We start from the raw sequence: 26,568 nt of genomic DNA on the forward strand, positions 1-26,568 counted from the left end.
GCTGGGCTGGGTATCTCTCTGCTGCCTGTGTGGACATTGTATGCGAGCTGTGGTTTTAGGGTAATTCTCAAAAATTCCCCTAAAAATTTAAAGCCACATCAAAAATGCTCTCCCTGCTCTCTGCTGCATGAGGGTAGGTCTTGCAACATTTAAACTTACAATCACATTTAAAAAAGGCGTTTTTTTGCTTCAAGTGAGCCTTCATTCATGATTTTGATGATTCATAGAACTGCAATTTATCACTTCTACAACAAGCTGTGAAAAATCCCTTGCAGTCTAGACAATGGAATAACAGTTTGTTTTCTGGCTATATAGGCAGTGTTAAACACAGAATCAAAGTTCACCTTATATCAAGCCTTGGGTATGGTTTTTTTACTCTAGGGAGTACAAAGAGATTTTGCACACTTAGCTTAGAAAACCTGACATCTCCCCCTGATTTTCTGCTCCTCTGTTAATTAGGCATCTGCTGCAAGAATTGCACAAACAAAAATGGTGCAATCTGTACTCATGTCTGTCTGGAGCTTTATCACAGCCCCTTGTGTCCTTTGATTTACATGGCATGGTACCTGTGCTGCACACAGGGTGGATGCATCCTTCAGCTCCACAGCTGATGTCAGGGTGAGGGAAAATAGAGGTGTTAGGGGGAAGTGGCAGGACCAAATACAACATCTGTGTACAGGTGAGAGGAACTAAGAACTGCACTGCACACTAAAAACCTCCCCCTGTCAACACAGGAAGCATGAAGCCAAATGACAAGATGTAATCATGTAACCAAGGTAGTGGCACCATTATTTAGAATTCAGACTGTGTGATCATACACTGGATGTGACACCACTGTGAAATCCTCTTGTTGGGTTCGCATCTGCAATCAGGATTGTTAACAGTAAAACTTTCAGGAAATAGGCATTAACAAAAAATACTAAAATTGCAATTTTAATTTATTTTAAAAGAATCAAATCTGTAGCACTTATTTGGAAAAAAAAACCAAAACAAACCTAACCCAGAAACAAACAAACAAACAAAAAACCCCAAACCCACACGACATTTCAAAATAAGAGCTGACATTAAAACATTCTGCAACTGTAGATTTACAAGCTCATGAGGCAGAGTTATGGTAAGATCTTACCAAGTTATGAAAGGAGTCCCACTATCACATGGGACTACCCCAAGACTCATCTCCCATATGTTCTCATTTCAGTTTTGTAATCTGGGTACCACTTGATTTTATGTGAGGGGACTTCAGGATATATGGTATAGCCACAGGCTAAGTCTAATCAAGTATTTCCACAAAAAGTTTTTGATAGGAAGAGTCACCACTTCATTTTGAGCACAACTCCATGGCTTTTATATAAACAGAATATTTGGCCAGTAATAAATACTATTTTCAGAACCTATTGCAAATACAAGCAGTAAAAATCAAGAAGCAAATTATGATTTAAGTATTTAGATTCCCAAATGCTATAAGCTGCACTCCCTTCTCTCTGAAGAGCTGAGCTAAGTGATAACATTCCAATCTGGGCAGAATTTGGCCTCATTGTGCTTCTGCTCAACCTCCTGCTTCCAGACTGCTCCAGGAACAAGAACAGAAGAAACTCACTATCATCAGAGATCAAACTACGACCCACCTGCAGAAATGAGAGTGCTGGAAGAGCACAAGCATTCCACTTGGCTCTGGACCATGATGCTCCTTCAAACACAAAGCACTGATGTTACTCATGCCCTGGGGAACTGAGCAGTTGGATGTCAGTGCAGCTGAACATGTGAAAACCTTCTGAGTTTCTACTGCTGGTGAACATCTGTTAGACATACAGCTTTACTGAGTGGCACACCAAGGGGCTGCATTAATCATTCCAACCCTGGAAACTGATTGCAAGACCTCTTGCAATTGATTGACATGTAAGCAAAGAACATTTAGCAGCAAATACCACTGCATTTGCAGTTCTCACTGTAAGATTCATTTTCCCTTTTAAAGATAAGATAATTGCTTGTAAATTATTCCAAAGTATCTCCTTCTGTGATTTTGGCAATATAGGTGCACAATAATTTGGTAGCTAATCCAAATTCTTGTATGTCCAAACACACAGTTATATTATTCTCCTTCTCTGTACCACTATTAATAGAGACCTACTCAACCCCCCCCCCAAATTATTATTAGAATGCTGTTAAAAAGACTTGATACTTTAAGCATGGTTAAGAATCATTACTTTTTACACCATTTTGGTAAAGAAAAAGTTTTAGACTCCTCCAAAACTGTTCCCCTCTGTGTCCCAAAAGAAAAGATATAAACTGAGAAACAGAATCAGCACAGTTATGTTGATCAGTTTGGAGCAACTTCTCCCCCCTCTGTTACTCCCTTGTGGACGAGGCACACTGTAAGAGAGCACAGGTTCTGCAAGGGGATGTCTCAAGTGTATTGCAAATTGCCAGCTCACTTTCCCTCCCTGATGCAATCCTGTTTACCCAGCACTGACTTTCTCTTAAAAGTTTCTATTAAATGGTTTGGTTTCAGTAAGCCAAATTTAAAGGAAGGACAATCCTCAATGAAGGCTTCAAATTCCCACAAAAATGGATTATTCTCAGCAGGCCTCTTTCAACTACACCATTCTTCAATGGGCTAGGTAATACACCTAGTTTGTCCCTTTAAGGACTCCAAAATCCCACAGAAAGTGCTGTGCTTGTCAGAGTTCATCACAAATCAGTTCCTCCAGCTCCAAGACAGAGTAAATGCTTACATTCAAAGCATGCCCTATGTCCTGTGACAGTGAGAAGGACAAACTGACTATTAGTACAGATGGATAAGCAACAGTCCAGCTGTTCTCCCTGTCTGCTGACAGCTCATACTGAGGAAGACTTAAAAAACCACAATTCTACCCAAGCTGGTAACAAGTTTGCGTGGGGGTAGCAGAAGAATTTCCATGAGGACACGTAAATCACAGTGTGAGAGAGTGGTCTCTTTGGAAAGAGAAGCCTTTGCATGAAACCAAACCTTTCAGGTGTCTGAACTAGTAACAGTCCTTCAAAAAGAAACTCACAAGGCTAAGTAACAACTGTCTACAGAACAATGATAATTTGACAATAATGGCAACCAACCTTCCCCTGAAAACTCAACTGAAGCATTTTAAGTAACTTGTGAGCAAGTCAGCTCCTCTTCTCCTCCCACATCCTCCATCATCTTTTACCCAAGCTCAAACAGCACACTCCTAAATGGCCAACTTAGAGCTTGAAGATTTTCAAGGACCATGGAAACAAACTAAATGGTGCAAGAGTAGAGAAGGAATGGAAGAACCCCACTGACCTGTATGATGAGCAGGTACCTCACTTCTCAAACAGGCAGACTCTGTTAGGAGCACAGAAATAAATACACAACAAACCTGGATTTGAGTGCTGGGGTAGTTTAAGGCTCAAGCTAATTTGGCTTATGGATCCTGTCCAAGGCAATTGGGTTACAAACTGCACTCCTGAGTTTAGTAGATATTTATGGGTGATGTGAAACTGAATAAATTTCACCACCAAGTTTTCAAGTGCAGATGTATGTAATCTCCCTTAATTCTGCTCTTAAAAAAATTCAATTGCTCCCCCCAGATTCGAGCCTGCACACATTTTCAGAAAATAGGTAATTATTAAATACCAATCTGAAGGTTCACAAGAAACGAACTACTTAATTAAATGAAATATAGCTTCAAACAAGCAACACTGAATCTGTTCCTCCATTAAAGAGGACTAAAAGTTTCTGCATAGAGAAAGCAGTAAATAAATACCAGAAGTACTATTAGTTAAGACATCAGACAAAAACAGATCAGATTCCTGACTTGCTGTTTTTGTCTTCACATGATAACAACTCCATTTGGATGACTGAAGTTCAGCCTGCCTCAAGATAAAATACTGCTTTTTACTTGCACTGTAGTGAGGATAAAGGAAAGACTTTGGGTCTTTAAACATTTAGATTACTGATGTGTATGGGCTGTTGATTGTCACTGGTTTGTTCCCATGATCCACAATTGATTCAAATTAGGCACAGCTGAAGACTGCTGCAGATGCATCCAAATGTAGTGTTGTTTCAATAACTTAACAGCACTTTGAGGTTTGCCTTGCTGAATTCTTCACTGCTGAAGGAGGATCAGAGTCTTCAGTTCGCAGCAAAAAACAAAGCAAGGCAGTTATGAAGATCACGTAACGCAGAGCTCTGAAGCCCACAGTGGAGGTTTGCTGCAATAGGATTGTTTGCTTCTGCTCTCCTGAGAACAAGCAGCTGCTGTAGCAGCTGCTCCCTCCTCTTCTGCATCCTCCTTTACCTCCTGGAAACCTTCTGCTTCTTGGAATGGATGTTCTAAAAGTTTCAGTACATTTCTTACCTAGAGCAAAAACACAGCATGGTTGTTAAGAATTTAGGAAGTGAAGCAAAATGATATGGAGAAGAACCTCATGCCAAATAATGAGCAAGTGTATTGTATTTAATACATGAACTCCAGACAAACCAAATATTAAACAGATGAACAATATATATAAGATGCAAAGTGTAAAATTCTACCTGGCTGAGTCTGTACATTTTATGGGACTCGGGCTCAAATAACTTGAAATACAAATATTAAATACAAATTCTTATATAATTTCTCAAAGAAAATTAATTTTCCCATATTCTGCATGTAATGTTCCACATGCTGAATTCCACATGCTGAAGGTGAAAGTTGTAAATTTTAAAAGATAACATTTTCCAGAAAGGAACAAGTATAAATTAATCCTCAACTGCCTTCCAAGCCACTCTCAGGACAGTAAAAGCAGTGTACGTGCCTTGTCCTAAGGTCAGCCTAAAAGAGCTGCTGAAGTTCAGATTCAGAGTTTAGATTGCATTATTTGTACTGCAGTCCCTAAAATTACAGTTACAGTAAAAAAAATTAGTGATCTCCTGAACAGTGTATTCCCAATCCCCTTACTGCCCAAGATTCCAGAGTAAATTTTGCCTGGTATAATGTCAGTCACTGACAGCACCACTACACATCCACACAAGCCTAGAGAGAGCGAGCAATAATAGCATACCTCTGAGAAATCTCCATTTTCAGCTGCCTCTATGGCATTTTGGGCAATATAATTCCTCAAGATATATTTTGGATTGTTTGAATTCATGACCTTGACACGCTCAGTGTTCCAGGCATCAGCATTACCAACACTTTCTATTTCTTTCTGCAAACGGACTCTGAAATTAAGCAGGTGACAACAATTGGTTTTTACCAAGAACCACATGTAGAAGTTGACACATTTTCTTGTTTTGAGATATTTCATTTGCAGTTCTTAAAAAATACTACATCATCTATAATCCTCTCAGTTTATAAAATGCAGCATGACAACAGAATAGAAAACACCACTTTGTTTAAAAGCAGTACTAGGGACAGTCAGCAGGTCCTGACATGGTTTGAGGAAGTGACACAGCAAAACTTTTCTGTTCTCCAAAGTCAGATCAAGACACAGGATATGGTCTGTTCTGCATTGCTGTGCAATGACTGACACATTCAGGTCTTGTCTTTCAAGGATTTCTATACTGTTTATTGGTTAAAGCATTTGCTGTTCTGCTAAAAGCACAAGGATGCAATACAGCAGAGGCAGTTTGAGGTACTTTCTATCAGTAATATTTGCTAAAACTCTCAGCCCTGCTGGAGAACGAGATAACAGGCAGCCAGGTGAGGAAAGGTTTGCCCTAATCCACAGAGTACAAACAATTAAAGCTCTATTCAGGGGTTTTCTTTACAAAAAAATAAAAATCTCCTGCTAACACTTAGGTTTTTAGGCTTTAGAACAGTCTGGACATTTGTTTTTCCTGGCCATGGAACGGATTAAATGGAAGGATGTTTTTCCTCTTTGATTAAGAATACTTGCTTTCTGTATTAACACATAGACTTTTCTTTTGGAAAAAAAATTCAAAGGATAGAATGCTTAGAGGTCAGTCAGTTGTAGTTACTGAGCACTTAAAAGTTCACAACTGGAATTAGTCTATGTCAGAATCAACATCAACATTGTTGAAGCACTTTTCATACTAGAGTTGATGCTAGGTGATTTCTACAACCTCACACTACTTCAAAATTTAGTAAACAAAGTAAAAAGATGGCCTTGAACTTTCACAGCAACAAAGACACTGATCATAGCAGTAGATAATATTCTCCAGTTGCATGCCCTCCTCACCTTCCTAATCTGTATTTGAGACTGGGTGTCTTTTGTGAGACACGCACATTGTTCTCAAAATGCAGAAATATAATATCAATACTGAGATATTAATACTGAGAAACTTTACCTGTATTTCTCCAGCCATTCCTTCCAGTGTCTTTTATTTCTGCTAAGTAAATCATCTGCTGTTAACTGCTGCAGTTTGGAGAACTGTTCAATGCGTTCCAGCTCTTTATTTATATTAGCTTTGGTTCCAATTAATGCTAACAGCTGAGGATTAGACTGAGCCAACATCAGCATCATTGACAGCTGTCTGGGAACAAAAAGAACAAAGTTAGATACTAAAGTTGAGATGCTTGTCAAGAACCATCTCTTTGCAATCAAAGTAGATACAAAAACATTCACAACAAACTGGGATTTCACTAGAGAGGTTAAGTAACAGAAATTTGTAATTAGCAAACAACTTTTATTATAAATGATCCTATTTTACTGTTTCTTTTATTTCTTTAACACCTACCATTTTTGCCAGTACTAATAAAAATCTAAATGATATGGGGAAAAATACTTCATTTAAGTTGCATGAGACCAACACTGATTTTTTTAGTTAGCCAGTCTAAATCACAGACTGAGAACTGTTTTCTGGTACTAAATTCCAAACAATATCCAGACTACTCTACTGCAGGTTTGACTAGGATTGCATCTTTTAATATTTCACTGTGTTAGCTGGTGCTGTACAATATCTCCACCTTAGTTTGCAATACTATGCTAGCTTTTATTTTTCCTGAATTAATAACTGCAGCATAGCATAAAGTAAAATAAAAACCCAAAGAGTTGCAGCATATCAAAATGAAAGTGTTTTTATTTCCTATGTGAATGCAGTTTTAAGCAAAGGACAAAAGAAACATTTCTCCTGGCTTCAAAACAGACAACTCATAATGTCAAGTTATACTGTCCTACTTTTAGTCAGCAGAGATAAGCCAGGTGCTTTGATTTCTGAGTTTATATAAAGTACTATCCAGAACTGATGTACACATCTGATATGCCTAGATCTGTGATATCCAAGTGCTGGGATTAAAAAAGAAATCAGTCATGCACTCACTTTAATATAGTACTATTCCCCTCCAAAATGTCACATCCCTTCATGATGACTTATAGCTACTTTTCATGTTTCTCCAGTCCTGAATGCAGTGTTTAAAAAATACTGTCCCATCTCTACCACACAAGCTATCTCTGTATTGTGCTATCAACACACAGCAAAAGGTGAAAAATTTGGTGGGTTCATCCTTCATGGAGGACTTACTTAAAGAAGGCAGGGGGGAGGGAGAGAAGTATACCCAAAATATCTTTACTTTTTTCCCCATCTTCAAAAAGTGAAAAATTACTGCAGTCACTGCAGCAGTTGAACATGAGTTAATATTTTTCCATGCTCAGAGTAGCTGGACTGCAGAACAAACAAGACATGGACTACACCACCTAAAGGTTATCCTTAGACCAGAACTTTGGCAGTTGTAAGTGACTTTTTGCTGAGAGTACACTAGCAGGACACAGCAGCATTGTAGCTCAAACCCATTTCTTCTGTAAAATACTCCCATACCACTTCATTATTTGGCAATCTCATTGCCTTAAGTCAGCAGAGACAGGGAAGGAAATGAAAAAAAAAAAGGACCAAGCAAAAGCTCAGACAACTTTAACTCAAGAGCCAGCTGCTGCAAGTCAGTGCTGTGTATCATGGTGCATCTTCTTAACAGTGACATTTCCAATCTCAAAATCAGTGAAATATTATATACCATGTTCATTATGGTTATAATTAAACTAAAAGCAAAAACCAAAAGCATTTAAGCAAAGTAATACCTTGGATCCATTTGTGGTTTAAAAACAACTTTCAGCTCTTCCACAGAAGCACACTGACTTGTAAGCTCTTCTAAGAAATCTTCAAATTTTGAAGGATCAATGTCTACTGAGAATGAACTCAGCAAGTAAAAAATATTTGTGAAGTCTCCAGCTGAAAAAATTAATTATATGAGTAATGCAACTAATAAAGCAGCAGGAAAGCAGTTCCCATACCTCCTTCCTACCTCCTCCCACAGCAGTACAGGTCACCATTCTAAAGAGGCAAATAAACTGTTCTCTCGGTGAGGGTACAAATGTGAGACACGGGCCCTGAATAAGGCAACAACTACTCCACAGTTCACAATAAGGTAATTGCTTTCAGCCTTTTGTTCTTCTCCCACATAACAATGTAGTTGCACAAGGCTACTCTCTTTTAAGGTCAAGATATAAATTGTACTTTGATTTGATAACAGATTCTGATAGGCTATTAAATAAGCACCTTCTGTGCTGGTCACCAACCTGTGAGATGCATGGTTTCAAGCAGCTCAGACACCAGCTTACTATCCTCTTCTAATTCCAGTTGGATTAGGCCTAGTTTTTTCCTCATCTTCTGCAAATAGTGTTTCTCAAATTCTGCATCATATTCCTCTTCCAGGATGAGTTGGCTTATTTCCAAGGGCAGCTCTGGAACTAAAGCTTCAGCAAGTTTCCCCAGGTTCCACTTGCAAATCTCTGGCTGTTTGTTGTAAGCATAGCGCCCTGTGTTATCAGAACCATTGCACACGTGCTCAGGGTCATACCTACAAGAGAAGAAATTGTCAGCATTCTTCTACTCACCTGGACACCAATGAGAAGTAGTACTTTTATGATTTTAGTCTGCTCTAGCAACTAAAAAATTTGAAAGGAAACACTCCTTGATTCTTTTCCCAAAGCCACAGGCTACAAGAACAGTCTAACAGCTAAAGATGCTGTGAACACAGTTTCAAGTACATTGACAAGAATTACAGGAGAACTACAACTACCTTAATCTCCTTTGCCATGAAGATAATTCAAAAATCTACTTTAGAATTAAAATCTTAAAGCAACCATGAACACAAGGATTGTCCTGCATAGTAAGAACAAAATATCCACATTCCCAACAATGATGCCCCACTGACCTGTCCATAAAGCCAAAAGGGCCATAGTCAATGGTTAGTCCAACAATACTCATGTTATCTGTATTCAGCACGCCATGGCAAAACCCCACACACTGCCACTCCGCAACCAGCCTCGCTGTGCGCTTGGTTACCTGAAAGGAAGGACCTGGTGTTCATTTGGCACCAAACAACCTATTTCCAACACATTCATGTACTTCCTAGTCTGAACTGATGTTTCTACAGCTCCAACAGAAGTAGATTCTGGCAGTATGCACACAAACATCTTAAGGACATTTGCCTCTCTCCTCCTGTCAGTAGCTCCCGTTTCCCGGCCTCCCATTTCCATTTGCCTCCACTTCTCTCCTTCCATGCTTGACTTGCCAGTCAACTGAACAGCTTTCAAATGCTCTGGGGACAGGACACTGAAATAAAGTAAACTGTTTGACATCAGACTTGCATACTAGTGTGGTCATTGTACTAATATATTCTTTTGCCTAATATTAATTTTAAAGAGTAACTACAGGCAGGAAATCACGTAAGCAAGTGTAGTCTTTTGGTTTACCTCTTATGTAGGGGTGATTTACAGGGAGGTTAAAGGGCTGACACAAAAAAACTATTCAGTGCAAACAGGTTTTAGCACTGATAAGCATTTCTCTCCATGTTCTGAGAGTGGAAATAAGGCTACAAGATTAAATGAAAGTATTGCAAGAACCATGATTTTATTTAAATGTAATTCTTCACCAAATGTATATTTCATCAGTAATTTTCCACTGCTGAACTGAGAACTATTTGTATGGAATTGACTAAAATCACTGCATGTGCCCCATCCTTCAAATAAACAGTGTAATATTTTAAAGCAGTCCTAGTTATTTAAATACATTAACCCACCTGTCAACTACAACACTAAAAATCTAAAAGTCAGGAAGCTAACATGGTTTTTAAATAAAACTAGTTGCAAATACTTTACTAAATTGCTGTAAGTAAAAATTTTGCCTAGCCATTCACTAAAACTTTTAAATCAAATTGTTTTCATAGATAAAATAATTCTTCTTCCCAAACAGCTAACAATGCACAGAAATTCAAAACAACTATTTGCTCCATGCTGCAGTGTTTCATTTCATTTCATTAAGGTTCAAAAAACAATCTACTAATTGTTTAATTAGATGTTTCTATGCCTTTGTGTTCAAATCCAGAATTTTTCTACCTTTTTTTAAAAAAACACATGCAGTCAAGTAAAGGAGAAAAATGAAGACAAATCTTGCCCTGACAGGCAGTGAAAACCACAAATGATGCATGAAATACAACCTTTTGGTCTACACCTTGAGATCCCACACTTGTATTTTTTCCAATATTCTCATGGTAGGTACTTTACACATTTTTCCTGAATGCTGATTCATAGGGCAGCTGGAAGCCAGCAGCATGTGTCCCAAACTGATTACCTAGGCCATGACCCAGTAAGAGAGGCACACCCTGCACAATGGCTCTGTGCCAGGAAAATGTCAAATTTAAAAAATCCTGGCCACCAGAGTTGGGATGAAAGCACTCCAGTGGTGAGGCAGTCCTTGTATGGATCCACTGCACTCCACCAGGGTTCTGGTGAAAAGAAATCCCCGTGATGAGAGTGCCCAAAAGCAACTAAAGCTTGGGTGCCACTCAAAGATGGGTATATTGGGAATGAAGAGACAGCTCTGTATCCTCTTTGACCTTATTACTTTTGATCAACATTTTTCTACAGCTAGCCAAACCAGAAGGCAAGCATGGTGTGTATATATAAATCAGACTGTCAGCTGAAGGACATGATCATTTAAATTTAGAAAACAGCTACAAATTATTTGAGAAGTACAGATAATTATGTCTGCTGTCTAGGCAGTGCTGTGAAATGCAATCACATGAAATGCAATGTACTTTTTTCTCCATTTCCTCCACAGTGCAGAAAGAATGACAAGACAAGATAGAGTTGAAGTGACAGCAGTTTCCTGCAAATGGATGTGTTTGTTCAATTAAAAAAGGACTGGGGTGATTTTCAGGTGGAGGAAAGTCTGGAAAGTCTCCACTAAGGATGAGAGAGAAAACTTGAGGAGACAATGACAGCACACACATGGAGTGTGGACAGGCAGTGGCACGAGGAGCACAACAAACTAAAAATGGATCTGGGGAAACAAGCAAAGGATGCTAGGAATACAGGTGGGGGGAAGGAGAAGGAAACCAGTAGTGACTGGGCCAGGAAAAGCAGCCAAAAGCAGGAAGAGGCAGGACTGGGCACACACACACACATCCAATGATCCCCAAGTCCCATGACTTTTGTGCCATCAGGAAGCAAACATGCCACCACTACAGAGCTGGACACAACAGAGTGAGTGACAAGCCACATTTCTCCTCCTCAACCCAAACTATCCACACACAAAGGACTTGTCCAGAAGAGTTAAATTCTTTGGAATATAGTGGTGAACCAAGCCACAGCTTGCTTTGCAGAATTAATGCAAGTATGCACAGGTTATGGTGAAGAAAAAAAAGGGCAAGAAACCAAACTGTAGAATGTCAGCTATCAGGTGTGGCTTTTGACCTCCTATCAGTCTGTTATGAAAGTGCATCATGCTGCAGCCATTCCCTCACTCCATACCACATAATTTCAGATTTCAAAGCACCACAACAGCTTTCAGACAGGCTAGTCAAGTATTAGACACTGATATTTTTTAATTACACTGTTTGCTGGCTAGTTATAAAAGTGCTCAACTGCCTTTAAACATTTCAGTTCTAAAGTCTGAAGTTAAACTGATTTGCAGACAACATTTCTGTTCATAATTTGGAAAATGAGACTCAGCATCTCAGTATTTTACAAAATGATGCCTTGCAAGTGATGTCTCAGCACCATCAACTCATCATCTGACAGTCAGAGCCAGAATTCCCTCTCCCAGTCTAAGACAGTACCAGAAAATGAAGACAAGCCTTTGGAAGCTCCCCCAAAGCAGGGAAACCATGATTTACCATTAGGAAGGTTACACTGTTTTCACTGGTTAGATCAGTATCAACACTGCTTTCATCAATAAATGAGTCTACTAAGAGTGCTTTCTTCAAAGAAGAGTTCAGACATTTGAGTGATACAAAGTTTCAACTGACTCCAGTCATCTGTGCCTGCAGATGGACTTCCTAAAGACAACTGGTATGGATTTATGAAGAGAATCTGATCTTCCTTACCTCTTTGAAGAAAGCAGCATTCCTCTCAACAGTGTTGTCTGAATAAGCCTCCTGGATTTCTGGGTAGAAAGTGCTGATCACATAATCAAGCATCTGTATTCGAATGTCATTTCGGTTCACGCTGGGACCCTTGCGTCCTGTGTACTCATCAGGGGGCTTAAAAATTTCAAAAGAGCCAAACCTGTTTCAAAATAAAAACACGATGGAGAATTATCTGACACTATTAACATAATTTGATATTGCATGTAATAAAAACATGTACTGTTGTTGCAGTAACAGCACATCATCTCCTAACATCAGTTCTTAGGTGACTGAGAGAAAATACCTGCAAGATTGCTGCACTGAACGTGGTGAGGCTCAGTGACTTGGTGAAAGAAAGCTCTTACATCCTCATGTACCTAAACTCACCAACCCTGCCAGTACTGAACACCAGCTCATTAAAGTTCCTTATAACTTCTCCCACTGAAAAATTTTTATCCTGCAGGTACGTAGAAGTTGTACTTATTTTAAATACTAGACTGTACATCAAGCACACCAGTTATAATTTCCAGATATGTAAGCACACAGGAATGCACACAAATATACACATACATATGAAAGGGCATATTCCTCATACCTCACCTTCCTCTAATTTTCTGTAACCTTAGAGGAAGCAATGCAACTTCCTGAAATGCCCAATAGTTTCTGCTGGAGCAGGAACTTCATACACTTCTCAGGCAGGGAAAAACACCCAAACTTTCACAGAACTACATAAGAACTGGAATTAAGGATCGAGGTATAATTCACCACTACTACTACTATAAAAAAATAAAAAATCATGTATTCTGTACAGGAATAAACATGAAAAATCTCTTCTCCTAAGTCTGCAGAACTTACTTCTTCTTTCTACCAGGCCAGCATCCCTAGTATTTATCTGTCTCTGTGCAAAGACAGCAACCCATCCCATCTGCTGAGCATCCCATCTTCCTACAGCCCAGCAGAAGTTCCAAGCCTCCAGAAGAAGAAACACAAACAGTGCTGTTAGGGAAATACACTTTAGAAGGCTGCTTAGTTTTAAAGGAAAAAAATAACAAAACAAAGCTGATCAACAAAATAGGCTTCTACCTTATAAATGTAGAGGCTATTCTCAGAACGACTGTACACCTTTCATTTTTTGGATTCCCATCATAAAAGATGTCCCGAAGGACTGTGGAGTCGGATGTGACGCAGGTGCCAGCCCGAGTTGTCGGTATTCCCAGGTGGAACATGGCCTCGCTGCACAGGAACTCCCGGATGCTCGACCGCAGCACCTTCCGCCCATCCGCCTGCCTGCACCAAGGAGACACGGACGGGTTTAGCCTCTACAGGCAGGAACTCCTCTCTCCTCTGCAGCAGCTGAGAAATAAAAGCCTAGGAGTAACACACTCTGTCCACGGTGCCACAAAAAAGCAGTGGCAGATGTGAAAAGCTGAACCTCCAAACTTCTGTTAAAGTTCAATTAGATGGACACAACAACTTGCAATGAAGAGCACACACAACAGAATAAACCTTCCAGGTACACATAACCCTTCTAATCATTAACTATGTTTGTTTTATTGATGCAACAGTCTTTCAAGTTTTTTTTTTAATTTGGACATTTTAAATTTTAATTTTTTTAAAATTAGCTATTTTATTGTGTATCCACTCAATGGTTTCCTCTTCATTAAATGAAATATTATGAACAATATTATTTTGAATCTTTCTGGGTAAGCAATCTAGAAATGGGGTCCTAAATATGAGCATGCACAACAGCTGCACTAAAAAAAAAAGAGACAGACAACAAACTAACTTATTTAATAGATACTAAGCAAATGGAATAGACACAGGTGGTTCTCAGCCCACACTCCCAGCACTTCCAAAGCCACAGGCAAGCAGAGCTACCCAGGACAGACCTACAAAGTTGCTACCACATCTGGCATTTTCACTGAGATTTCCTTATCGCTCACAGACCTGAAGAAGGACTTCAGAGGACCACATACGTGAAACTAAGGTGCTCCAGAGACTGTAGGGCTGGAACAGAAAATACTGGAAATGCAAGTGGGAAAAATTACCTGAATTATTTAAAGTATTCGAAGGCTAATGTGACCAACGCAGATACCCATCCCTTGCAGGGATTTGGTCAGTATGCCATTCCCTCCCACAGCTGGGAAGAGGGACCAGCAGGACCAAAACACCCAAATTCAAATTCCATCTGTGTGGACAGCAATTACACACTGCTCTCCCCTCTGTCATCATGGTCTGCATCCTCCCAGAGGGGGAAACCCGCGCAGGAGGATAACCAGGGACAGAAGCAATGTGCCAAATGAACGATGCAGTGAGATGCAGTTCCACTCTTGCTTTCCACTGGAAAATTTTGCCACCTCCTGATCTGGCATTTAAGCATTACCTTCGCTGCTGCCAAAGTTAAACAAAAAACAAATAACCACGAGAGCTTAAGAGATGACCTTTGCCTGAGGGAATGATCCTCAGCACGGCTCCAGCCCCTCGCTAATGCGATCTGCGGGCCGCCAAGCCCGTTCCCGTCCTTCCCGCACAGCGCCGGGCCGCGCCCCGCCGGCTGCTCCGGCCCCGTCCCGCCCGGGCCTTACCGGGAAAAGGGGGTGATGCCGGCGCCCTTGAGCTGGATCTCCCAGCGCTCGCCCCGCGGGCCCAGCACCTCGCCCAGGTACATGGCGGCGCCGTCGCCCAGCTGCCCCGCGAAGCTGCCGAACTGGTGCCCGCAGTAGCAGTGCGCCGCAGGCTCCGCGCCCGCCGGCACCCGGTTCCCGCTGAAGAACAGCGCGGCCTCGGCCTCGGCCGCCGCCGGGTCGGCCGCGGGCGCCTCCAGCCCCAGCAGCGCCAGCGCCGGCAGCGACATGGCCACGAGCCGCGGGTTCTGCAGCGGGCTGGGCCGCACCCGAGCGAAGCAGGCGCCGGGCACGGCCCGCGGGCCGCTCTCCTCCGAGCTGTCCACGGGCAGCGAGCGCAGAGCCAAGTTATCGAAGCGCAGCGCGCCCAGCCAGCCTCCGCCGCCCTCGGGCCGCTGCATGGCCGGGCCCGACGCCGCCCGCAGCAGCCGCGGGCCGAAGCGGCGGGCGCTGCGCAGCACCGAGGCCATGCGGCCGGGCCGGGGGCGGTGCCGCGGCCAGTCCCGCCCATGGGCACGGCCCGGCCGTGGGCACAGCCGAGAGCCCTTGGGCCCAGCGGGTGAAATTGCTCCCCGAGCGGAGCAGCGCAGCCAGCAGGTCGCGGGGGTGCTGGACCCACAAGAAGAAAAAGATAAACGAATATATGCCACAAGGCAGAACTTATTCAGAATGCTCCTGTTTTGTGTTATTTCAATTAATAGCAGCCACCTCAGTGGTGGGTCAAGACCAAACCCCTTCAAGGTGCGCGCACTTACTTTCTCTGAAGGGTCCAGTGGACGCCTCCACTCAAAGCCGGACACAGCAGGTAAACCATCTGCAGACAGTAGATGGCACTAAATTATTACTATTAGTTGTACTTTGCAACTAACTCAATCGTGAGTCTCAGCTCTAAAGAATTGGGCTGTAACCATAGCAGAGAGACAACATGGTGATGGCAGCAGGGAGAGGGAGAGGAGCTGCCCAGTGGCAGGTGATGCACACCCAGAACCCGGTTGCACTCTTACAAACCTGAGCAGCCTTGCCAGGCTTGCTCACACAACTCTCCTGCAGGCCCTAGAGAAAGCAGATGTGCAGCTTAGCTGCTGCAGAGACACATCAGAGTAATAACCAGCCCACTCTAATCAAATATCACTTTTCATTACTTTGTCCAGTTCATAAATCATCTCTGTAGCCAGAATCAGGGACATCTTACCACTGAAAGAACGTCACCTCGCTGGGATAATTTTTTTCCACTTTCCCTCACACATTAGCTGTGATACACAAGTACCAAGTATCTTGGATAAGGCAAGAGTGAAAGTAGCTGTGTCCATCTTTCCCCTGCCCCTATCATCAGTAGAGCTTTTCCATATCATACTACACAAACGGACAGATAAAACATCCAACAAGCAAAAGCAAGCGTTTGCTCACTTTGCAGCACAGACACCCTCAGCAGGGAGCTACCAAGGATGAGCCAGAGCCAGGTCAGGCATCAGGACTCAAAGGACAAGGGCTTGTGATGGAAAAGAGCAGACACCCCCCAGCTCCCAGCCTTTTCTCTGCTGGAAATGAGGGTAAGAGTACTCCCATCTTTGCTGCTGTTGCCTCCCTGGAATACAGAAAGCTCCACTCTGCAGCAGGCACAAGGCAAGTGACGAAGGAGTGGATAACTACACAACCCCCAGCCAGTTTCTTCAGCTGGGACTGGAGAGCTGCTTCAGCTGTTCCTGGGGTCCTCCCATAGGCATGGACACACAAGACCTGCTGGTGTGAGGATATACACAGCTGGTGCATTTTTGCACTCAAAGAGTCAGTAGACTGATTTCAGGTGCGTATCTTTGAAGCTACTTACTTACTCGATGTCTTCCATGTGTCCTCTTTCTACAGCATGGGCTTGGCACCCCACTGAAGTCTGTCCATCAGTCACACCCCACATGAGTGACCCTTCTCCTGCCAATACATAAAAGCTCCCACATCTTACAAAAATGTCAGTCTTAAAACACTCAAGTCTAAAATTAAAGTTTATTTCAGTTTTAAAAAGAAACAAGGAAATACACATATGAGTATCTTAAGAGTTACACAAGTGATAATGTGATGTTTCTTTTCCATGTGTAGCTCCCACTGCCTGGCACTTTGAGGTAACTTGGTATGTTTCTCACTTTTTTTAGATGTTTTACAATACACACAGAAATACATCTTCCAGTGGAAACACAGACATTTTAATCCACTTCAAAAAGTCAATTTTTAAATTTTGTTCAGTATTTGGTATAGAAGAGACACCTCAAATGTGACGTGGGCCAGCAGTGTGCAATGTCATGCTGGTGAACTATACGCTCCCAAAGCAGGCAGCTGCCTGAGCCAGCACTGCTCCAGAGCAGAGCTGCTTGCAGTGTCCTCTGCCACTCCCAGGGGCAGCACAGCACTACAGGATTTAAAGTTGTTTCTTCCACCTAAATGGTTTTACCAGCAATCCTTTGCAGCCACAGCTCCAATTGCAACTGGAGGGAACTTTGCCTGATCAAGGAAAAAAAGGGCTGCATTTTGCTTTACACACAATCAAAAAAGATGGACCACTGATTGACAAAGGGTACACACAGATGATACATTATCTGTATGGAATACAGCTTATCACATATATGAATACAGGGTCTTTGTATTAATATATATATTTTTTAAATAATGGTCATATTGATTTACCTGTGTCGATTTGAAAGATAAAGCTCTTTGCCACGATTCAACATCTTTTGCACTTAAAGGATCTTTACTTCCCACATGGAGGACAGCACTTTAAGTACAAATGACTGTGCCTGATGTAAGCCAATGCTGGAGTGCTCTGCTGGACTGGGACTACAGCTGTCAGCTCCTTGCAAGCTGAGCACTGGAGACACGAAAAGAACAGCAACAACCAAAAAATTAACTCACCATGCCTAACTCTGAATTTAGGTTCTCACATTGAGCAGACAGTCTCCCTGTGTGTTCAGTAGGACAAGGAAACTCATCCTTTTCCTCTTAACCAGTTACATGTGATAGGTAGAAAAACTCGTTTCCCTGCTCCAGCACTACACTCAGATGCCCCTCAGCAGAAAGTAATTAGTTCAACTAATGTTCTCCAGGAAAATGTGTTAGATGGTGAAATTATCTTGTACTAGATCTAGCTAACCAGTGTTTGCTCTTAATAAAAATACTGGTTAATTAGGAAAATAAATACCTTCAACAGAAATGGTGGTTAAAATATTTTATTTTTTATATAATAGAACATACTGCTGTTTACTTTAAATCACTTTAAAGGCACACATTGTTAAAAATACTTCAAATTTACATCACATGTACAAATGCATAAAACAGATGTACATGTCACCAAAAAAATACAATATGGCTTCATAAGGTTGAAGTGGGGCTGGGACAATTCAACATATACTTAAATTTTACAGGATGCTGCTAACACTGAAAGGACTGACTAGAACAGAAAAGAATGGACCTAAACCATGGATTATGTTATATAAACAGTACAACACATTGAATACACAACATCAAGAATCTGTGTATGGATTCATAGAATTGTTAGTTCTGCAAATTCATCACTTTCTAGTGCCACTGAATAAACAGTGCATGTGTATGATCTGCCAATTTGCAACAGTGGGAAGATAAATTGCAAATTCTCCAAGAAGTTCTCTGAAGAATCTGCTGATATGGTTTGTTAAAAAAATAAAATAAAAAAAAAATGATTGAAACAACAGACTTAAGGTACTGACTGAAGAGTATAACTGAATAACAAATGGACACCTTAGATGGTGATCACTTTTGGCTAAAAAGCATAAAACAAAGTCTACAAGAATGCTCCATGACAATCATTTAGCATTAGTCCCACCCAAGATTAAGGCTCCTATCTAAAATTTACCTTAGATTTGTTTTCCTTTGTGTAAAATTACCTGAGCACAGATATCAAAGATCTACAGAGCTTTTAAAATAGCTGCAGATACTTTAAAAATCTGTAGATAACTTAAAGCAAAATATCCATATATTTAATTCTACCAGCTAAATATTCTCAAGAAAATAACCAACAGAACAACATTTTGGTATGTCAGTAAAGACAGGAGAAGAGTGAGCTTAAGCTTTTGCTTTCATCTTTTAAAAATGTACATAAAATGTAATAGAATTATGCAGATAGTACTGCTTAATTGTAAACAATACATTAAATGTTTTTAAAAAACAGGAATCAAAATTTAGGCAGTCACTCTATTCTTCTATAAATTGTTTACAAATGCTGCTTCTCCTCTTGCTAGAGATGGCTGGTGGTTTCTTAAGCACTAATAAATAGAAAATAAAAGGACCTGCCCCCACTATTTTCTGTGTTATCATTTATACTTTGTGTCCTAGAAGCATGAATTGCTGTCATTCTCATTTGCTAAGGTTATTCCCTGGACACCTGTAAGGCCCAGACCCAGAAGAGCACCTAGCATCATCTTAAGAGCTCTGCAGAATCAGGTTAGATTCAGTTAGGTTTAAGATAATCACACAGTTTAATAATTTGCTGCACTGGAACTCATACAATTCTCAAAGAGCATGGCAGAAAAGCATTGGGTTGCATGGACAGACCAGCTCCCAGCAAAATCAATGCCATCACAGAGGAGCATCAGGCCCTTAAATTTAAAAGCTGAAAAAAGACTACACTGTACAGAAGACAGATGTACATACTTTAAGCAAACAAAGACTGTATGGAACTATGTCCAAGACAAGCCTTTGGAAATATACCCTATTAAAAGTTTCTTGATTTATTGAACCAACTGAAAAACCAAAATGAAACACAAAACGCAACATCACCGTTTCCTCCTCTTGCCTCACATATTGGTTCCCATCTTTCATTTCCAAAAGAAATTAATACAGATACTAAAACCTCACTTTAAGCATTGAGCAACTGTATATGAGCCTGAGGAGCAAATGGGACATTTCCACTCAAATACATTGGGTTAACTTTGATATGACAATGTTACCTGTGTTGTTGAACTAGGACTAGCTGATTGCCAAGGGCATTTTACAATCACTGACAATCCTATAAAAAGGGAAGGTACCAAAAAATTCCAATGAAATATGAAGCTAAGATTAAAAAAAAAAAAAAAAAAAAAAAAAAAAGAAAGAAAGAAAGATTGATGATGGATGACTGTTCCAGATAATTAAAAAAGAAAGTAACAGCAGTCTGTAGTACCCATAATTCTGCGTATAAATAGCAGGTAATCCAAATAAAATGCTACATTTGGTTGAAAAACTAAATTGAACACTGCTTTCCTATTAAATAGATTAAAATATTCATCCACCACAAAATTACATTGATAAATAAAGTATTTTCATGTAGCAAAAACAAGGGGCAGGTTAATTCCAAGCTTTTTATGCCAAATATGAAAGGTCTGAGAAACAAAAGTAAATTGTACAGTAGTTCTAGTCTCTTAAATTTACAATACTGGAACCAGCAGGATTTGGCTAAATAATACAGTTTAAATAAGCTAGTCTAAAGGAACAGAGCGTCCTGTAAACATCTGACACAAACCACATTGCATTCTGATGGGGTGGCTATACCTTCTCTATGCAGGAGAAAGACAATTCAACTGGTGGTGGTAACAAGGGATGCAATCTAAAGGCAACATTCCTGTTCTTCAGTAAGGCTTGTAAAAAATTTGAGCCGTGTACGTATGACAGCCTGTACAATTCTGAAATTTCTGGAAAGCTCTTAATTTTAAAAAAAGCCTAAATGTATTAGGTATAAAACACACATTGAGAAGATGTCTTTTAAATTATGTGTAAAAGTGTCTGGCACCAGAAACGAACACTTGGTATTATTATACCTAAGGAAAAAAAAGCAAAGAATCACTCAAGTGTCCCTGAACTTCAGAGGAGATGCAGTTGATTAGGATACTTTGTGTTGTTCTTTCCTCTGGAAAAGGAGACATGAACACACACCCTTTAAGCTGCCTGTACTACATCATCAGTTTTATATATATATATTATATATAATGCATATATATAGTGAACATGTATATAGTATGCATATATAATATATATATATATATTTGCATACACATTTCTTTTACCTCAATCAGGAATCATCTGGTTTCATGCAACACACCTATCAAGAATCAAAACTATTAATTACATCATAGCTGGTGTAACTTTAGTACCAAATCTTTTATTATATAGTGATTGAGTGTTGCTCAGCATCAATCAGGTCTGACTAGAATCCTCATCCTTCAGTCCAGTTCATGCATTGCCTCCATCGCCCTTTCCTCAGCCACCTTCTTCACATAGAGCCTCTACTGGTTGATCACTACTGAGGCACCTCTGTCAGCCTCTGAAGATAGCTCTGTGTTGCTGGCATTGAGAGAACAAACTGAACTGTCCTGTGACCTATTCGGTAGCAGCTGTATCCCAGCAGTCCAAAAACTGTTGCTTTTAAAACAAATTTGAAAATCTTACTTGAAGCTGATGGAGGAGGCACACTGAAACAAAAGATAGAAAACAATATTAATATTTGCATAGCTGGAAACAGTAGGCATTTTCCAATTAAAAAAAAGAAAAGGGATTTTTTCTCCCCTTCCTCCCCACAGTGCAGGAAATTTTCACGTAACAGATGCATCATGGATGAACAGTGTATTCTTTCATGTTCAAGGGCTACATAGAATTCAGTAACAATGAAAATGAATAAACACTAACAAATCCCTTTCTACTTATGCCACTCTTAATGGCTAGGAAGCTTTACTTGTCCATCACCCTGCCAAAATAATTAAGTCAATATTCAGACTTTTTGAAGAATACTAAAAGAGAATATGAGATTTTCACAGAGCCGCTTGGAAGTCTCTGCACTGGCCACCTGAACCAGGACACAACAGGCACACCAGGTCTACCCCCCAGCAGTCAAGCAGTCTCACTGTGGGCATATGAAGCAAACAGTTAATAGTACCTTCCTAATAAAGTTGACTTTGAGAGCACAGCCACATGCACATGCAGCCCTGTACCCTCACTAACAGGCTCTGCACCCACAGCAACTCATAATCCTCTCACAGGCAACTCAGAGGCTTCCATATGCTGTTTCAAAGGAGCCTCAATTATCATTCATTTATATCCAGAAAAAGTTTCTAATGTATTCAGAAGTAATCAGTTACAATAGTGCAAAAACACTGGGTGATCTCAAACCAGGTTAAATGTGCTGAGATAAGGATACAACTAGACTGAGTTTAGATCCATGTGCTCAAACTAGGGAAAATTATCACTGGTAAGACTTTGCACATTACAGCAATATACAGGAGAGTTAAAAAAAAGTGTATGTATTGATCCAAGAATGGTGTAAAGGGATCTCTTTATGTGCTCTTATAATTTTCTCCACCTACTCTTTCTCAATTCCAATACCTCACCACAATTTAAAAGAAACAATTAATAACAGCTGATCAGAGCACAGTGCTAATAATGCCCAGGTCATGAGTTCAATACCTGTTTGGGCCATTCACAAGGACTCAATGATCCTTGTACATCCCTTCCAACTCAAAATATTCTGTGGCAGACAGGAAGATCTGCTCGGAGTCAGGTTCAATGCATGAACTTAAAAATTAGAAATACATTTATGTTTTTAGCCAGAAAATTTTCAAGTTCATGTTCCAACTTCTAAAATTTACTAAATACCTGAGAAAATCTTAGAAACTTGCCATCTTAGAGCGGTGATGAACACTAAACCCACAAAAGAAAGGTCTAACTCTGCTCTGCAACTGCAGTGTAACAGCAGGAAGGGCAAAAAAGTTGAAAGAAAAATAATTTGCAAATATAGCGCTATTATGAATGTCATTTGCTTCAAATTATTTCAGAAAATCAAGTTAATGCAATATTAATGCCTTGTGAAAAATACGAGTAACTCTTCTGCTCAGTTATGGCAGTGGCATGGTAAAGACAATCAAGTCAGAGCCTAAACTTTGATGAGAAAGACCTTCTATGCAGGCTTGAAGACATGCACTTGGTCTTTGGGCTGTTCAGTTCTGTGCTGTCAATGATGCAACCAACAGCCACCACACAACTACACAGGTTATTTGTGAGGGTGCAGAGGAAAATGGACATCTAGTCTGTGACTCCAGGTGAGGCTTGGCCTGGAAAGACAATTATAAATGGCTAGGCAGAGCCTCTCTACTTTGTGTTCTTGAATCCAGACAACAAAAGTCTCTCTAAATCATATTTTAGAAGTCTACATATAACATTTATGTGGATGTCAGTCTTTTGTGGTTTTCATAGTCTCTGAAGAGATGGGTGAGGTGGTTACATAAACACAATAAACAGATGTGATAAGGAAAGAGTGAATTTCTGAAAGACTCCATAATCCTAAAGCCCCACAGACCAATACTACTAGGTTATATTATAATCTCTCCTGTATTTCTGAAATCCTGACCTTTGTGGCTTTATGGGATACACATAGTCTGAATGCTTTGGTTCTTCAATTCTGTCTTTTAACAAAGCATAAACATCTATTTTAATAGGTACTTTGAAGCAAGAGTTCATGAGGTACATGGCTTAAAGCAGCTCATAATTAGTTAGGTATACACATTAAAACAAGTCATTACTTAGATATACACTTAAAATAGGGTACAAACAACTGCAACACTAAGCTTGCCAGAGTCAGAGTGTCCTGACAAAACAAAAGCTTTAAATCCAATGATTTACATTTACCTAAGTTAGACTAAAAGCCTTGTTCTGTTTTCACCATCTTCAACAGCCCTCATTTGAATTTTTGCTTTAGAAGACTTAAATCAGGACCAATTAATTTTCTGTCTAGGCAAGGGCACATTCTCATCTTTATTTCCCTCCATATTTAACTATTTATTTTTTTCCTTTGATACTTTCTTTTTCTTTCCTGTCAGCACAATCTGCAAGCACTGCACAGTAAGTCAGCAAGCTGACAGGGCAGGGATGACAGTAGAGATGCTTCTTCAAGCTGTGACAATCAACCAAAAAACTCCAAAAAAACTGCTAGTTTTTAGCAAAAGAAGCTGTTACATCAACATGTAGAAAAGCACAACTGTTACCTCATTATTTCCTGGATCTTCAAGTCAGAATTCCAGTTCTTTTCAATCCCAGGTACGTGACCCATGCCAACAACACCAACTACAACAGCCGGGATATATTTTCTAGGTTCATCTGAGAAAAGAAAGATGAAGAGAAAGGAATATATCTGTAAAAGAACTAATTTAAAGTTATAAAGAATTAGCCAATGTGTGAGACTACAAAGTTTAATTTTGAAAATACAGGGGCTTTTACTACCACATATTGAAACCCTGTTGTTGCATACTGATCTCACCTACTGCCTCTTTCACTGAAAGTCTGAAAAAGTCAGCACAGTTTCTAGATTTCCAGGAATCATTTATTTAATAAATAGACCTGGCCAGTGCTCATACTTCAGCCTCAGGTTGACAGGCCTGGCAGATGCAAGCTAAATTAACTTCTTTCCTTTTCTGTGTAGGTCATGTTTCTGTGCTGCTTATGAGGAACACCCCTGGTGTTTGCTGTCTCCTGAACAGAGCACTTTCTCTGCCACTTTGGACAGTGGCACCTGGCACATAAAGTGTAACAAGATTTGGGCTCACAATCAGAGAGCAATGCTTGAGACCACACCTGTTCCTCTGAAGCTCTCTGTTAGACCTGGCCTCAGCAACAGCAAATCCAGGCCAGAGACATCCAGCAGCTAGCCAGCAACCATCAGACCAATGCAACATGTGCCAGCTCTCACCCTCACCTCCCATCTACCATCCATATTTCACAGCACCCAAAATGTGGTTTCTGGAAGTTTTCCCCAATGAAAAATATAGCACCATCCCACAATAAAATAACTCACAAAAAACTTTCTAAGGAAAAATGATCAGGCTGCTTTCCTATGGGGAAAATTCTACATTATACATAGATATAAAATACAAGTTCCACTGTTTTGCTTTAAATATTCACCCTTGATTTTCCCAGAAAAATAAGTAAACATGTGAAGAGCAACCCACTTCAAAATGGAACAAAACTGTATTGAAAACACTAGAACTATTACACATTTATCAAATTGGTTTTTCTAAATTTTCTTTTTCTCAGTCTATTCTAGAGTTGCTCTAAAGCAGAACTGCAAAAACAACAGTTCTGCACTAAAGTGATGACAAACACTATCTTAAGATATTAAATAAGAGGTAGCACACTTCAGTATGCTTATCTATAGGAGGGCATGCCAATTATGTATGGCAGCAGAATACTTCCAAAGATTAGACAAATACTATTTTTGTATATGCCTATACCTTGCTGAAATAGCAGTCACATATGATTATTACTGAAATAGCAGTCACATATGATTATTACTGTTAGATCATCAAAGTTCCTAGGAGCCCAATTTACAATTATTAAAAAACCTATGAAGAATACTGAAATGAGAGAACTTATCAAGAAATGAGTCCCTCAGCAGCCAGTGACAACAATGAATTTGGTGAGAAAATGGGACAAGCAAGATAGAAGACAGTCCCATACTGTGCTGTCATACCAGATCCCTGCCTTTTGAAATGGTTGGCTAATTAGTACTTACCAGTTTTAAATAGCACAATGAGCAAGGAAACATAATTTAGCGTCTACTGCTCTAGGTGGCTTCAACAGAAGAGTAATACCCCTTTTCAAATTTTTTTAAGCATTGTATCTTATGTGACACATGGCATTCATGAACTGAACATCCCAGATTTTCTGAGAACTGAACTTTGGAGCAGTACACAAAGAACACCTTGCTGGTTATAATCTCTGCTTTAAAACAATTACTTTCTGAAGCTCGAGGTAGTTCTATCTGCTTTGCTGCTTGCTTCAGCATGTAGGTCAAGTAAATATCTCGTTCAGAGACAATCGTTCGATGAAGATCAGGGAATTCTCCAATCATTTCTGCCATCATCTGTTCCAGTAAATCCTTCTGTTTGCATTTCTCCACATCATCTTTACTGAAAGAAAGGTAAGTTTTCTCAGTATCTATTACGCTTTTAAAGGTCAACACAGACAAACTAATGAATAAAAACAATTGGGTGTTACACCTAAACACAGTCTGCAGTTCTCTTCCCCCAGCTTTCCTCTCCAGAAGGAAAATAATCTCCATAAACCTGTAGAACTTGATACCTAACAATACCTCTACAGTGAAGGAAAGGGAGAGAAAAGAGGTCACCGCCTTTAGCCCGTTCAACTGGATTTTCTCCTTTCCAACTTTAAAAGCTGGCAACTCAAGTCAACAAAACCACTAGGGCTTTAAAGGCAGGAGTTACCATGGTGCCCCATTTTCAGTGTGCATTAATAAGCTTAGAAGAGCCTATACACAGCTCTTCTGAAGAAGCAGATCTGATCATTGAACACACAGAGACTCTACTTAAGGAACAAAAAAGGGACACTAATGCACAGTCTGAGGGCATGGAGAAAGATCTGCAGGTTCCCAGTGTCAATCACTGGTCCTTAGCAGGGATGTCAAAGTTATAAACCAATTTGCAGAACAGAAAAATAGCAAACAGGCAGGAAATGCAAAAAAGGAACTGCAGGAGTAAATGTAATGAGCTTTTATTCTTTTCATAGATGCTATAAACCCCTCTGTTAGCACCCCTAGCTGTGGGTCATAGCTT

At 40.2% G+C, this 26,568-nt stretch overlaps 2 protein-coding genes across 3 annotated transcripts in view; both read right to left on the reverse strand.

Moving 5' to 3' along the window:
- Positions 1–917: 917 nt before the first annotated feature.
- SELENOO (selenoprotein O) lies at positions 918–15,429 on the reverse strand. The gene is made up of 9 exons (XM_066550682.1): positions 14,921–15,429; positions 13,419–13,622; positions 12,315–12,495; positions 9,141–9,271; positions 8,503–8,783; positions 8,005–8,155; positions 6,281–6,466; positions 5,035–5,191; positions 918–4,352 (listed from the first exon to the last, which is right to left on the reverse strand). Exons 1-9 carry the CDS (start codon positions 15,427–15,429, stop codon positions 4,158–4,160), a joined length of 1,995 nt encoding a protein of 664 aa, XP_066406779.1. The 3' UTR covers positions 918–4,157.
- A 4,614-nt stretch (positions 15,430–20,043) lies between these two features.
- Positions 20,044–26,568, reverse strand: part of TRABD (TraB domain containing) — a 29,249-nt gene continuing 22,724 nt past the window's right edge. For both annotated transcript variants that reach the window (XM_066550683.1, XM_066550684.1), the window contains 3 exons: positions 25,733–25,905; positions 23,986–24,097; positions 20,044–21,423 (listed from right to left, as the gene is read on the reverse strand). In XM_066550683.1, the coding sequence (XP_066406780.1) occupies positions 21,252–21,423; positions 23,986–24,097; positions 25,733–25,905 (457 nt within the window). In that variant the 3' untranslated portion in view covers positions 20,044–21,251. The remainder of the gene's footprint in view (positions 21,424–23,985; positions 24,098–25,732; positions 25,906–26,568) is intronic.

Source organism: Molothrus aeneus, chromosome 5 (genome assembly GCF_037042795.1).
Source record: "Molothrus aeneus isolate 106 chromosome 5, BPBGC_Maene_1.0, whole genome shotgun sequence".
Lineage (NCBI taxonomy): Eukaryota > Metazoa > Chordata > Aves > Passeriformes > Icteridae > Molothrus > Molothrus aeneus.